Below are 15,000 nucleotides of genomic sequence, written 5' to 3'. Positions count from 1 at the left end.
AGTAGTGTTGACTGTCAGTCTGGTCCTCAGGTATGTACAGTAGTGTTGACTGTTAGTCTGTTCCTCAGGTATGTACAGTAGTGTTGACTGTCAGTCTGGTCCTCAGGTATGTACAGTAGTGTTGACTGTCAGTCTGGTCCTCAGGTATGTACAGTAGTGTTGACTGTCAGTCTGGTCCTCAAGTATGTACAGTAGTGTTGACTGTCAGTCTGGTCCTCAGGTATGTACAGTAGTGTTGACTGTCAGTCTGGTCCTCAGGTATGTACAGTAGTGTTGACTGTTAGTCTGGTCCTCAGGTATGTACAGTACAGTAGTGTTGACTGTCAGTCTGGTCCTCAGGTATGTACAGTAGTGTTGACTGTTAGTCTGGTCCTCAGGTATGTACAGTACAGTAGTGTTGACTGTCAGTCTGGTCCTCAGGTATGTACAGTAGTGTTGACTGTCAGTCTGTTCCTCAGGTATGTACAGTAGTGTTGACTGTCAGTCTGTTCCTCAGGTATGTACAGTACAGTAGTGTTGACTGTCAGTCTGGTCCTCAGGTATGTACAGTAGTGTTGACTGTCAGTCTGGTCCTCAGGTATGTACAGTAGTGTTGACTGTCAGTCTGGTCCTCAGGTATGTACAGTAGTGTTGACTGTCAGTCTGTTCCTCAGGTATGTACAGTAGTGTTGACTGTCAGTCTGGTCCTCAGGTATGTACAGTAGTGTTGACTGTCAGTCTGGTCCTCAGGTATGTACAGTAGTGTTTACTGTCAGTCTGGTCCTCAGGTATGTACAGTACAGTAGTGTTGACTGTCAGTCTGGTCCTCAGGTATGTACAGTAGTGTTGACTGTCAGTCTGGTCCTCAGGTATGTACAGTACAGTAGTGTTGACTGTCAGTCTGGTCCTCAGGTATGTACAGTAGTGTTGACTGTCAGTCTGGTCCTCAGGTATGTACAGTAGTGTTGACTGTCAGTCTGGTCCTCAGGTATGTACAGTAGTGTTGACTGTTAGTCTGGTCCTCAGGTATGTACAGTACAGTAGTGTTGACTGTCAGTCTGGTCCTCAGGTATGTACAGTAGTGTTGACTGTCAGTCTGTTCCTCAGGTATGTACAGTAGTGTTGACTGTCAGTCTGTTCCTCAGGTATGTACAGTACAGTAGTGTTGACTGTCAGTCTGGTCCTCAGGTATGTACAGTAGTGTTGACTGTCAGTCTGGTCCTCAGGTATGTACAGTAGTGTTGACTGTCAGTCTGGTCCTCAGGTATGTACAGTAGTGTTGACTGTCAGTCTGGTCCTCAGGTATGTACAGTAGTGTTGACTGTTAGTCTGGTCCTCAGGTATGTACAGTACAGTAGTGTTGACTGTCAGTCTGTTCCTCAGGTATGTACAGTAGTGTTGACTGTCAGTCTGTTCCTCAGGTATGTACAGTACAGTAGTGTTGACTGTCAGTCTGGTCCTCAGGTATGTACAGTACAGTAGTGTTGACTGTCAGTCTGGTCCTCAGGTATGTACAGTACAGTAGTGTTGACTGTCAGTCTGGTCCTCAGGTATGTACAGTAGTGTTGACTGTTAGTCTGGTCCTCAGGTATGTACAGTAGTGTTGACTGTCAGTCTGGTCCTCAGGTATGTACAGTAGTGTTGACTGTCAGTCTGGTCCTCAAGTATGTACAGTAGTGTTGACTGTCAGTCTGGTCCTCAAGTATGTACAGTAGTGTTGACTGTCAGTCTGGTCCTCAGGTATGTACAGTAGTGTTGACTGTCAGTCTGGTCCTCAGGTATGTACAGTAGTGTTGACTGTCAGTCTGGTCCTCAGGTATGTACAGTAGTGTTGACTGTCAGTCTGGTCCTCAGGTATGTACAGTACAGTAGTGTTGACTGTCAGTCTGGTCCTCAGGTATGTACAGTAGTGTTGACTGTCAGTCTGGTCCTCAGGTATGTACAGTAGTGTTGACTGTCAGTCTGTTCCTCAGGTATGTACAGTAGTGTTGACTGTCAGTCTGGTCCTCAGGTATGTACAGTAGTGTTGACTGTCAGTCTGGTCTTCAGGTATGTACAGTAGTGTTGACTGTTAGTCTGGTCCTCAGGTATGTACAGTAGTGTTGACTGTCAGTCTGGTCCTCAGGTATGTACAGTACAGTAGTGTTGACTGTCAGTCTGGTCCTCAGGTATGTACAGTACAGTAGTGTTGACTGTCAGTCTGGTCCTCAGGTATGTACAGTAGTGTTGACTGTCAGTCTGTTCCTCAGGTATGTACAGTACAGTAGTGTTGACTGTCAGTCTGGTCCTCAGGTATGTACAGTACAGTAGTGTTGACTGTCAGTCTGGTCCTCAGGTATGTACAGTACAGTAGTGTTGACTGTCAGTCTGGTCCTCAGGTATGTACAGTACAGTAGTGTTGACTGTCAGTCTGTTCCTCAGGTATGTACAGTAGTGTTGACTGTCAGTCTGTTCCTCAGGTATGTACAGTACAGTAGTGTTGACTGTCAGTCTGGTCCTCAGGTATGTACAGTAGTGTTGACTGTCAGTCTGGTCCTCAGGTATGTACAGTAGTGTTGACTGTTAGTCTGGTCCTCAGGTATGTACAGTACAGTAGTGTTGACTGTCAGTCTGGTCCTCAGGTATGTACAGTAGTGTTGACTGTCAGTCTGTTCCTCCATTCTGAGGAGAGGAAGGGAAATAGATTTGACATTAATTGGTGTGTGTGTTGTCTGTAGTATATTCTGTCTAGTATATTCTGGCTGTAGTATATTCTGGCTGTAGTATATTCTGGCTGTAGTATATTCTGGCTAGTATATTCTGTCTGTAGTATATTCTGTCTGTAGTATATTCTGTCTGTAGTATATTCTGTCTGTAGTATATTCTGGCTGTAGTATATTCTGGCTAGTATATTCTGTCTCTAGTATATTCTGTGTATATTCTGTCTGTAGTATATTCTGTGTATATTCTGTGTATATTGTCTCTTGCAGCACCATGACGTGTCTTTGGCTATGCCGGATTAAGTGATATGACATGCTATTCTATAAAATCCTTTCTCTGTAATTAATATTAGCTGATTGAGCTAATCAGGTAAATGTAATTAACTAGAAAGTCGGGGCACCACGAAAGAGTGTTTATAGAGCTGTTATCTTCCGAATAAACTCTGAAAGACCTAGTAATATTTTACATCAATAGCAGTCAATATTAATCGTCACCTTATTTCAGTCTCTTCTGAAAGTTCTAAATTCTTGGTTATCTTCACGAACCCTGGCTAACAAGTTGAATCAGCAATACAAAATTGGGTTTAATTATTTATTTCCTAAATACCTAACTAATCACACAGAATTACATATACACAGAATGCAAATTATGTCATACAGAAAACGTCCCTGGTGGACGGAACCTGTATGACGGCTTGTTACACAAAGAGAGGGGGTTGGGCTTGAGTGAAAGAGCGGGAAGACTGAGGAACAAAGGGAAAAGCTGTGCTATCATAAATACAGTATCTTATGCATTCTAAATTACCGCCCATTTGGAAAAGGGAAATGCAATAAATATTTACTCTGAGCTGCGCTTCAATAGGTTGGTTGTAGATGCTGGCCGGGTTGGCCAACAGAAATCTTCCTGTCCTCAGAAGAATGTCTCTGGTGGTAAATTGGATACGTTGTAGTATCTTCGTTGTGTGTTAGACTGGGTACGTCGTCCGTCCTTTCCTAGCCCACGTTTACAGCTGCTGTTGCTAACTCAACGACTAGGAGGTCTCACTTCTTTAGTGAATAAGAGTTCAAAGTTCATACCATTCACAACCAAAGCTCACGCTGAGGTTGGCTTAGTTCTGTAGTTGACGTGTTAGTCCTTTCAAACGTATGGACCGTCGTCCTATCGTCCTCGGAACAGGAGGTTACATTTTCATCAAGGGCTTATATAGTGGAGGGAGAGAAGGGTGTGTTTCATAGTTTATAACCCATGTCTCTTCACAGGGGCGGGCCACTGATTGAGCAGGGCTCTAACCTTATGAAAACCCAATTCTCTCATTTGGAAGCTAAAATTACGTTTAATCTTTTCACAAATAGTTTCATATTCAAACATTTTAAATTGCACAACAATTCCATGTGTAGAATGTGTAGACTTTCCCAGATACAGTTTATGTCGTCCTGTCATCAGTCATAATGTCTCAGATGACAACCGAACAGACATCGTATTCATTAACCTCTTGCATCTAGACGTTCCGCTAGCGGAACCCCTAGCCAACAGCCAATGGCATCGCACGGCGCGAAATACAAAACCAACTAAAATACCACAATTCAATTTTCTCAAACAATCAACTATTTTACACCATTTTAAAGACAAGACTCTCGTTAATCTAACCACATTGTCCGATTTCAAAAAGGCTTTACAGCGAAAGCAAAACATTAGATTATGTTAGGAGAGTACATAGACACAAATAATCACACAGCCATTTTCCAAGCATGCATATATGTCACATAAACCCAAACCACAGCTAAATGCAGCACTAACCTTTGATGATCTTCATCAGATGACACTCCTAGGACATTATGTTATACAATGTTTTGTTCAATCAAGTTCATATTTATATCAAAAACCAGCTTTTTACATTAGCATGTGATGTTCAGAACTAGCATACCCACCGAAAACTTCCGGTGAATTTACTAAATTACTCATGATAAACGTTGACAAAATACATAACAATTATTTTAAGAATTATAGATACAGAACTCCTTCATGCAATCGCTATGTCCGATTTTAAAATAGCTTTTCGGCGAAAGCACATTTTGCAATATTCTGAGTACATAGCTCGGCCATCAAGGCTAGCTATTCAGACCCGCCAACGTCGGGGCTCAGTAAACTCAGAATTACTATTAGAAAAATTGGATTACCTTTGCTGTTCTTCATCAGAATGCACTCCCAGGACTTCTACTTCAACAACAAATGTTGTTTTGGTTCCAAATAATCCATAGTTATATCCAAATACCTCCATTTTGTTCATGCGTTCAGGTCACTATCCGAAGGGTAACGCGCGAGCGCATTTCGTGACCAAAAAATAGAAAATATTCCATTACCGTACTTAGAAGCATGTCAAACGCTGTTTAAAATCAATTTTTATGCTATTTTTCTCGTAAAATAGCGATAATATTCCAACCGGGCAACGTTGTATTCATTCAAAGAGAGAAAGAAAAAAATGGCGAGTTCTCGTGAACGCGCATCTCCAGTCTCACTGTCCCCAGGCTGACCACTTACAGACTCTGCTCCTATACTTTGCCCAGAGACAGCAGACACCCCATTCCACTTTCTGGTGGCTATAGAGAGCCAATGGAAGCCTTAGAAAGTGTCACGTAACAGCACAGATGCTGTAATTTCGATAGAGATGCAACAGAAGGACAACAAATTGTCAGACAGGGCACTTCCTGCATGGAATCTTCTCAGGTTTTTGCCTGCAATATGAGTTCTGTTATACTCACAGACACCATTCAAACAGTTTTAGAAACTTTAGAGTGTTTTCTATTAAAATCTACTAATTATATGCATATTCTAGTTTCTGGGCAGGAGTAGTAACCAGATTAAATCGGGTATGTTTTTTATCCAGCAGTGAAAATACTGCCCCCTAGCCCTAACAGGTTAAATCGGGTATGTTTTTTATCCAGCAGTGAAAATACTGCCCCCTAGCCCTAACAGGTTAAATCGGGTATGTTTTTTATCCAGCAGTGAAAATACTGCCCCCATCCCAAAGAAGTTAAGTACCAACGCATATTTTCAACTGGTTCTATTACCGAAATATGGTTCCTTTCCCCCCACTTGTTTGATGTTCCCAGACTCTCTATATTTAACAAAGGCTATTCAAGAGTCCATCAGTAGAGTCAGAGGAAGGCAGAAAGGTATTTGGGGTCATAAACCTTACCCACAGGTCAACGTCATGACAACCACTTCACCAAGTCATATTCCAGTTGTGTGTGAATCACGTTGTTGTTTTTGTGTTCCACAGAAGGTGGACGTTCTCTGTGGACTCGGTATCAAGAAGGTGTCCTGTGGAACTCAGTTCTCTGTCGCCCTCACTAAAGATGGCAATGTGTACACGTTCGGACAAGGTCTGAATATGATGCACTACATGCATATACTGTTCAGTACAACAGATAACATAGAAATATTATACAATAGAACATGCTGAGGAAAAAAAAAACATTCTCTCGGTGTTGTCTGTTACTGTAGTTCTGCATTTCTATATTATTTTCATCATCCATCTTGATTGTTGACATTAAATATCCTGTCTACTTTAGACCAAGCATAACATACAGAATGTGTCTTTGTTAGCCAGTAAGACCCCTCATCAACCCTCCTGTGTCCCCCCTCTCCAGACCGACTGATAGGGCTGCCGGAGGGCCGGGCCAGGAACCACAACCGTCCCCAGGTCGTACCAGCTCTGTCTGACGTGTTTATACAGGATGTGGCTGTGGGGGCCGAACACACACTGGTCCTGTCCTCTACTGGAGAGGTCTATACCTGGGGAAGCAACTCAGAGGGACAGGTAGGATACAACACACACTGGTCCTGTCCTCTACTGGAGAGGTCTATACCTGGGGAAGCAACTCAGAGGGACAGGTAGGATACAACACACACTGGTCCTGTCCTCTACTGGAGAGGTCTATACCTGGGGAAGCAACTCAGAGGGACAGGTAGGATACAACACACACTGGTCCTGTCCTCTACTGGAGAGGTCTATACCTGGGGAAGCAACTCAGAGGGACAGGTAGGATACAACACACACTGGTCCTGTCCTCTACTGGAGAGGTCTATACCTGGGGAAGCAACTCAGAGGGACAGGTAGGATACAACACACACTGGTCCTGTCCTCTACTGGAGAGGTCTATACCTGGGGAAGCAACTCAGAGGGACAGGTAGGATACAACACACACTGGTCCTGTCCTCTACTGGAGAGGTCTATACCTGGGACAGGCAGGATACAACACACACTGGTCCTGTCCTCTACTGGAGAGGTCTATACCTGGGACAGGTAGGATACAACACACACTGGTCCTGTCCTCTACTGGAGAGGTCTATACCTGGGACAGGTAGGATACAACACACACTGGTCCTGTCCTCTACTGGAGAGATCTATACCTGGGACAGGCAGGATACAACACACACTGGTCCTGTCCTCTACTGGAGAGGTCTATACCTGGGACAGGTAGGATACAACACACACTGGTCCTGTCCTCTACTGGAGAGGGCTATACCTGGGACAGGTAGGATACAACACACACTGGTCCTGTCCTCTACTGGAGAGGTCTATACCTGGGACAGGTAGGATACAACACACACTGGTCCTGTCCTCTACTGGAGAGGTCTATACCTGGGGAAGCAACTCAGAGGGACAGGTAGGATACAACACACACTGGTCCTGTCCTCTACTGGAGAGGTCTATACCTGGGGAAGCAACTCAGAGGGACAGGTAGAATACAACACACACTGGTCCTGTCCTCTACTGGAGAGGTCTATACCTGGGGAAGCAACTCAGAGGGACAGGTAGGATACAACACACACTGGTCCTGTCCTCTACTGGAGAGGTCTATACCTGGGGAAGCAACTCAGAGGGACAGGTAGAATACAACACACACTGGTCCTGTCCTCTACTGGAGAGGTCTATACCTGGGGAAGCAACTCAGAGGGACAGGTAGGATACAACACACACTGGTCCTGTCCTCTACTGGAGAGGTCTATACCTGGGACAGGCAGGATACAACACACACTGGTCCTGTCCTCTACTGGAGAGGTCTATACCTGGGACAGGTAGAATACAACACACACTGGTCCTGTCCTCTACTGGAGAGGTCTATACCTGGGACAGGTAGGATACAACACACACTGGTCCTGTCCTCTACTGGAGAGGTCTATACCTGGGACAGGCAGGATACAACACACACTGGTCCTGTCCTCTACTGGAGAGGTCTATACCTGGGACAGGTAGGATACAACACACACTGGTCCTGTCCTCTACTGGAGAGGTCTATACCTGGGACAGGTAGGATACAACACACACTGGTCCTGTCCTCTACTGGAGTGGTCTATACCTGGGACAGGTAGAATACAACACACACTGGTCCTGTCCTCTACTGGAGAGGTCTATACCTGGGACAGGCAGGATACAACACACACTGGTCCTGTCCTCTACTGGAGAGGTCTATACCTGGGACAGGTAGAATACAACACACACTGGTCCTGTCCTCTACTGGAGAGGTCTATACCTGGGACAGGCAGGATACAACACACACTGGTCCTGTCCTCTACTGGAGAGGTCTATACCTGGGACAGGCAGGATACAACACACACTGGTCCTGTCCTCTACTGGAGAGGTCTATACCTGGGACAGGCAGGATACAACACACACTGGTCCTGTCCTCTACTGGAGAGGTCTATACCTGGGACAGGTAGGATACAACACATACAAGGACAGGTACACAAACACACACACACACACACACACGGACAGATCTGTGTCTCTGTTCTCTCTGTCTCCTAGTTGGGTCTTGATCTGTGTCTCTGTTCTCTCTGTCTCCTAGTTGGGTCTTGATCTGTGTCTCTGTTCTCTCTGTCTCCTAGTTGGGTCTTGATCTGTGTCTCTGTTCTCTCTGTCTCCTAGTTGGGTCTTGATCTGTGTCTCTGTTCTCTCTGTCTCCTAGTTGGGTCTGGGCCACACCAACCATGTGAGAGAACCCACCCTGGTGACATCACTACAGGGGAAGGACATTAACCAGGTCTCTGCTGGTCGCTGTCACTCTGCTGCCTGGACCGCTCCCTCTGTCCCTCCCCGGGCTCCGGGTAAATACACATAGCTGCCACAGCCTCTGTACCTGTGGTGTTTAATGGTCAGGTACTTCAACATGGAGAACTCTAGATTACAGTAAATCCATCTTCTGTCTGTTGAAATGGATTGTTTTATCTGGTCATCAGTGAATAGTGTGATAACATAAACCAGGGGAATGGTGTCTAGGTGGAAGAGATGGATCATGATTGGATTCTAAAATGATTCCTCCCTCCCTCCCTTCCTCCTCTCTTTCTCTCCCTCTCTCTTTCCCTCCCTCCCTCCCTCTCTCCCCCCCTCTCTTTGCCTCCCTCCCTCCCCCATCTCTCCCTCCCTCCCCCATCTCTCCCTCCCCCTCTTTCTTTCCCTCCCTCCCCCCTCCCTCTCCCTCGCTCCCTCTTTCCCTCCCTCCCTCCCTCCCCCATCTCTCCCTCCCTCTCTTTCTTTCCCTCCCTCCCTCCACTCTCCCTCCCTCTTTCCCTCCCTCCCTCTCTCCCCCCCTTTGCCTCCCTCCCCCCTCCCTCCCTCCCCATCTCTCCCTCCCCCCTCTCCCTCCCTCTCTTTCTTTCCCTCCCTCCCCCCTCCCTCTCCCTCGCTCCCTCTTTCCCTCCCTCCCTCCCTCTCTCCCCCCCTCTTTCCCTCCCTCTCCCTCCCTCCCTCTTTCCCTCCCTCTCTCCCCCCCTCTCTTTGCCTCCCTCCCTCCCTCTCCCTCTCTCCCTCCCTCCCTCTTTCCCTCCCTCCCTCCCTCCCTCTCTCCCTCCCTCTCCCTCCCTCCCTCTTTCCCTCCCTCCCTCCCTCCCTCCCCTCCCTCCCTCCCCTCCCTCCCTCCCTCCGTCCCTCCCTTTCTGTCTTTGACGTGTTTTATTTCTTCCCCGTCTCCAGGTTCCTCCGTACCCCTCCAGCTAGGCCTGCCGTCAGCGGTGCCCCCCCAGTTCAGCTCTCTGAGAGAGGTCAGCATGGAAGCAGTCCGGGCCAGACTACGTGTTCTTTACCACTTCTCTGACCTCATGTACTCATCATGGAGATTACTCAACCTGAGCCCCAACAACCAGGTACACTCACCTCACACCTCACACACCACACCTCACCTCACACACCTCACACACCTCACCTCACACACCTCACACACCTCACCTCACACCTCACACACCACACCTCACCTCACACACCTCACACACCTCACACACCACACCTCACCTCACACACCTCACCTCACCTCACACACCTCACACACCTCACCTCACACACCTCACACACCACACCTCACCTCACACACCTCACACACCTCACACACCACACCTCACCTCACACACCTCACACACCTCACCTCACACACCTCACACACCTCACCTCACACACCTCACACACCACACCTCACCTCACACACCTCACACACCTCACCTCACACACCTCACACACCTCACCTCACACACCTCACCTCACACCTCACACACCACACCTCACCTCACACACCTCACACACCTCACCTCACACACCTCACCTCACACATCTCACCTCACACCTCTCACCTCACACCTCTCACCTCACACACCTCACCTCACACACCTCACCACACACATCTCACACACCTCACCTCACCTCACACACCTCACCTCACACACCTCACCTCACCTCACACACCTCCCCTCCCACACCTCACCTCACACCTCACCTCACACACCTCACCTCACACACCTCACCTCACTCACCACACCTCACACACCTCACCTCACACACCTCCTCTCACACACCTCACCTCACCTCACTCACCTCACCTCACTCACCACACCACACACACCTCACACACCTCACCTCACCATATACACCTCACCATATACACCTCACCTCACACACCTCACCATATACACCTCACCTCACACACCTCACCTCACACACCTCACACCTCACCACACACACCTCACCTCACACACCTCACCACACACATCTCACCTCACCTCACACACCTCACCTCACACACCTCACCTCACACACCTCCTCTCACACACCTCACCTCACTCACCTCACCTCACACACCTCCCCTCACACACCTCACCTCACACACCTCCTCTCACACACCTCACCTCACACACCTCACCTCACACACCTAACCTCACACACCTCCTCTCACTCACCTCATCTCACTCACCACACCTCACACACCTCACCACACACCTCACACACCTCACCTCACACACCTCACCATATACATCTCACCTCACACATCTCACCTCACACACCTCACCATATACATCTCACCTCACACACCTCACCTCACACACCTCACCACACACATCTCACCTCACCTCCCACACCTCACCTCACACACCTCACCTCACACACCTCACATCTCACACACCTCACATCTCACCACTCACCTCACACCTCACCTCACACACCTCCTCTCACACCTCACCTCACTCACCACACCTCACACCTCACCTCACACACCTCACCTCACACACCACACCTCACCACACACACCTCAACTCACCTCACACACCTCACCACACACATCTCACCTCACCTCACCACACACCTCACCTCACCTCACACACCTCACCTCACACACCTCCCCTCACACACCTCACACACCTCACCTCACACACCTCACCTCTCACACACCTCACCTCACACACCTCACACCTCACCTCACACACCTCCTCTCACACACCTCACCTCACTCACCACACCTCACACACCTCACACACCTCACCTCACACACCTCACCTCACTCACCTCACCACACACACCTCACCACACACACCTCACCTCACTCACCTCACCTCACTCACCACACCTCACTCACCTCACCACACACACCTCACACACCTCACCTCACACACCTCTCCTCACACATCTCACCTCACACACCTCACCACACACACCTCACACACCTCACCTCACTCACCTCACCTCACTCACCTCACCACACACACCTCACCACACACACCACACCTCACCTCACTCTACTTACCACACACATCTCACTCAACTCACACACCTCACCACACACACCTCACACATCTCACCTCACACACCTCACCTCACACACCTCACCATATACATCTCACCTCACACATCTCACCTCACACACCTCACCATATACATCTCACCTCACACACCTCACCTCACACACCTCACCTCACACACCTCACCACACACATCTCACCTCACCTCCCACACCTCACCTCACACACCTCACCTCACACACCTCACATCTCACACACCTCACATCTCACCACTCACCTCACACCTCACCTCACACACCTCCTCTCACTCACCTCACCTCACTCACCACACCTCACACACCTCACCACACACACCTCACACACCTCACCTCACACACCTCACCATATACATCTCACCTCACACATCTCACCTCACACACCTCACCATATACATCTCACCTCACACACCTCACCTCCCACATCTCACCTCACACACCTCACCTCACACACCTCACCACACACATCTCACCTCACCTCCCACACCTCACCTCACACACCTCACCTCACACACCTCACATCTCACACACCTCACATCTCACCACTCACCTCACACCTCACCTCACACACCTCCTCTCACACACCTCACCTCACTCACCACACCTCACACCTCACCTCACACACCTCACCTCACACACCTCACCTCACACACCTCACCACACACACCTCAACTCACCTCACACACCTCACCACACACATCTCACCTCACCTCACCACACACCTCACCTCACCCCTCACACCTCACCTCACACACCTCCCCTCACACACCTCACACACCTCACCTCACACACCTCACATCTCACACACCTCACCTCACACACCTCACACCTCACCTCACACACCTCCTCTCACACCTCTCACCTCACTCACCACACCTCACACACCTCACACACCTCACCTCACACACCTCACCTCACTCACCTCACCACACACACCTCACCACACACACCTCACCTCACTCACCTCACCTCACTCACCACACCTCACTCACCTCACCACACACACCTCACACACCTCACCTCACACACCTCACCACACACACCTCACTCACCACACCTCACTCACCTCACCACATCTCACCTCACACACCTCACCACACACACCTCACACACCTCACCTCACTCACCTCACCTCACTCACCTCACCACACACACCTCACCACACACACCACACCTCACCTCACTCTACTCACCACACACACCTCACCTCACACACCTCACCTCACTCACCTCACCACACACACCTCACCACACACACCTCACCTCACTCACCTCACCTCACTCACCACACCTCACTCACCTCACCACATCTCACCTCACACACCTCACCACACACACCTCACACACCTCACCTCACTCACCTCACCTCACTCACCTCACCACACACACCTCACCACACACACCACACCTCACCTCACTCTACTCACCACACACACCTCACCACACACACCACACCTCACTCAACTCACACACCTCACCACACACACCTCACACATCTCACCTCACACACCTCACCTCACACACTTCACTATCTCCTCCACTTTAATGTCCTCAGACACAGTAGCATTTGTCCCTTCTACTGTATAATCCTGTATTGGCTGTCCTTTATGGTTTAATACATCTGACTCATTCCTCATAACTGTGTGTGTATTCCAGAGCTGTACGTCCCACTACAACACAGGGACGTGGGGCATCGTCCAGGGCCAGTTGAGGCCCCTATTGGCCCCCAGAGTCTATACTCTCCCCATGGTGAGGTCCATAGGGAAGACTATGGTGCAAGGCAAGAACTATGGACCCCAAATCACTGTCAAAAGGATCTCCACACGGTATGTCCACTATCCCAGAGGAGTAGAGATGTACAAATACATCAGAATCACTGTCAAGAGGTTCTCCTCACGGTATGTCCACTATCCTAGAGGAGTAGAGATGTACAAATACATCAGAATCATTCATGAAGTTTTGTTATAGAGCTTTTTCAATACAAAGAATCTTAGTGTCTTTTCAAAATCACAAAGACATGTAGTGATCAGTCAGTTGATGGTTGATGTTGTTCCACAGTTTCAGATGTCTGCTAGTTACAGCGGTAGGAAATGCAGTGTGTTAATGTTCCACAGTTTCAGATGTCTGCTAGTTACAGCGGTAGGAAATGCAGTGTGTTAATGTTCCACAGTTTCAGATGTCTGCTAGTTACAGCGGTAGGAAATGCAGTGTGTTAATGTTACACAGTTTCAGATGTCTGCTAGTTACAGCGGTAGGAAATGCAGTGTGTTAATGTTCCACAGTTTCAGATGTCTGCTAGTTACAGCGGTAGGAAATGCAGTGTGTTAATGTTCCACAGTTTCAGATGTCTGCTAGTTACAGCGGTAGGAAATGCAGTGTGTTAATGTTCCACAGTTTCAGATGTCTGCTAGTTACAGCGGTAGGAAATGCAGTGTGTTAATGTTCCACAGTTTCAGATGTCTGCTAGTTACAGCGGTAGGAAATGCAGTGTGTTAATGTTCCACAGTTTCAGATGTCTGCTAGTTACAGCGGTAGGAAATGCAGTGTGTTAATGTTCCACAGTTTCAGATGTCTGCTAGTTACAGCGGTAGGAAATGCAGTGTGTTAATGTTCCACAGTTTCAGATGTCTGCTAGTTACAGCGGTAGGAAATGCAGTGTGTTAATGTTCCACAGTTTCAGATGTCTGCTAGTTACAGCGGTAGGAAATGCAGTGTGTTTATGTTCCACAGTTTCAGATGTCTGCTAGTTACAGCGGTAGGAAATGCAGTGTGTTTATGTTCCACAGTTTCAGATGTCTGCTAGTTACAGCGGTAGGAAATGCAGTGTGTTAATGTTCCACAGTTTCAGATGTCTGCTAGTTACAGCGGTAGGAAATGCAGTGTGTTAATGTTCCACAGTTTCAGATGTCTGCTAGTTACAGCGGTAGGAAATGCAGTGTGTTAATGTTCCACAGTTTCAGATGTCTGCTAGTTACAGCGGTAGGAAATGCAGTGTGTTAATGTTCCACAGTTTCAGATGTCTGCTAGTTACAGCGGTAGGAAATGCAGTGTGTTTATGTTCCACAGTTTCAGATGTCTGCTAGTTACAGCGGTAGGAAATGCAGTGTGTTTATGTTCCACAGTTTCAGATGTCTGCTAGTTACAGCGGTAGGAAATGCAGTGTGTTAATGTTCCACAGTTTCAGATGTCTGCTAGTTACAGCGGTAGGAAATGCAGTGTGTTA

General features: G+C 48.3%; 1 protein-coding gene across 15 annotated transcripts in view; it reads left to right on the top strand.

Annotated features, from left to right (window-relative positions):
- LOC106595038 (putative E3 ubiquitin-protein ligase HERC1) overlaps positions 1-15,000 on the top strand; it is a 242,358-nt gene that overhangs the window by 200,908 nt on the left and 26,450 nt on the right. For all 15 annotated transcript variants that reach the window (XM_082969826.1, XM_082969834.1, XM_082969831.1 and 12 more), the window contains 5 exons: positions 5,960-6,062; positions 6,330-6,499; positions 8,652-8,790; positions 9,656-9,825; positions 13,434-13,603. In XM_082969826.1, the coding sequence (XP_082825952.1) occupies positions 5,960-6,062; positions 6,330-6,499; positions 8,652-8,790; positions 9,656-9,825; positions 13,434-13,603 (752 nt within the window). The remainder of the gene's footprint in view (positions 1-5,959; positions 6,063-6,329; positions 6,500-8,651; positions 8,791-9,655; positions 9,826-13,433; positions 13,604-15,000) is intronic.

Source organism: Salmo salar, chromosome 26 (assembly GCF_965601325.2).
Source record: "Salmo salar chromosome 26, fSalSal1, whole genome shotgun sequence".
Lineage (NCBI taxonomy): Eukaryota > Metazoa > Chordata > Actinopteri > Salmoniformes > Salmonidae > Salmo > Salmo salar.
The sequence above is the reverse complement of the archived record's forward strand: the minus strand, read 5'-3'. Positions and strand labels throughout refer to the sequence as shown.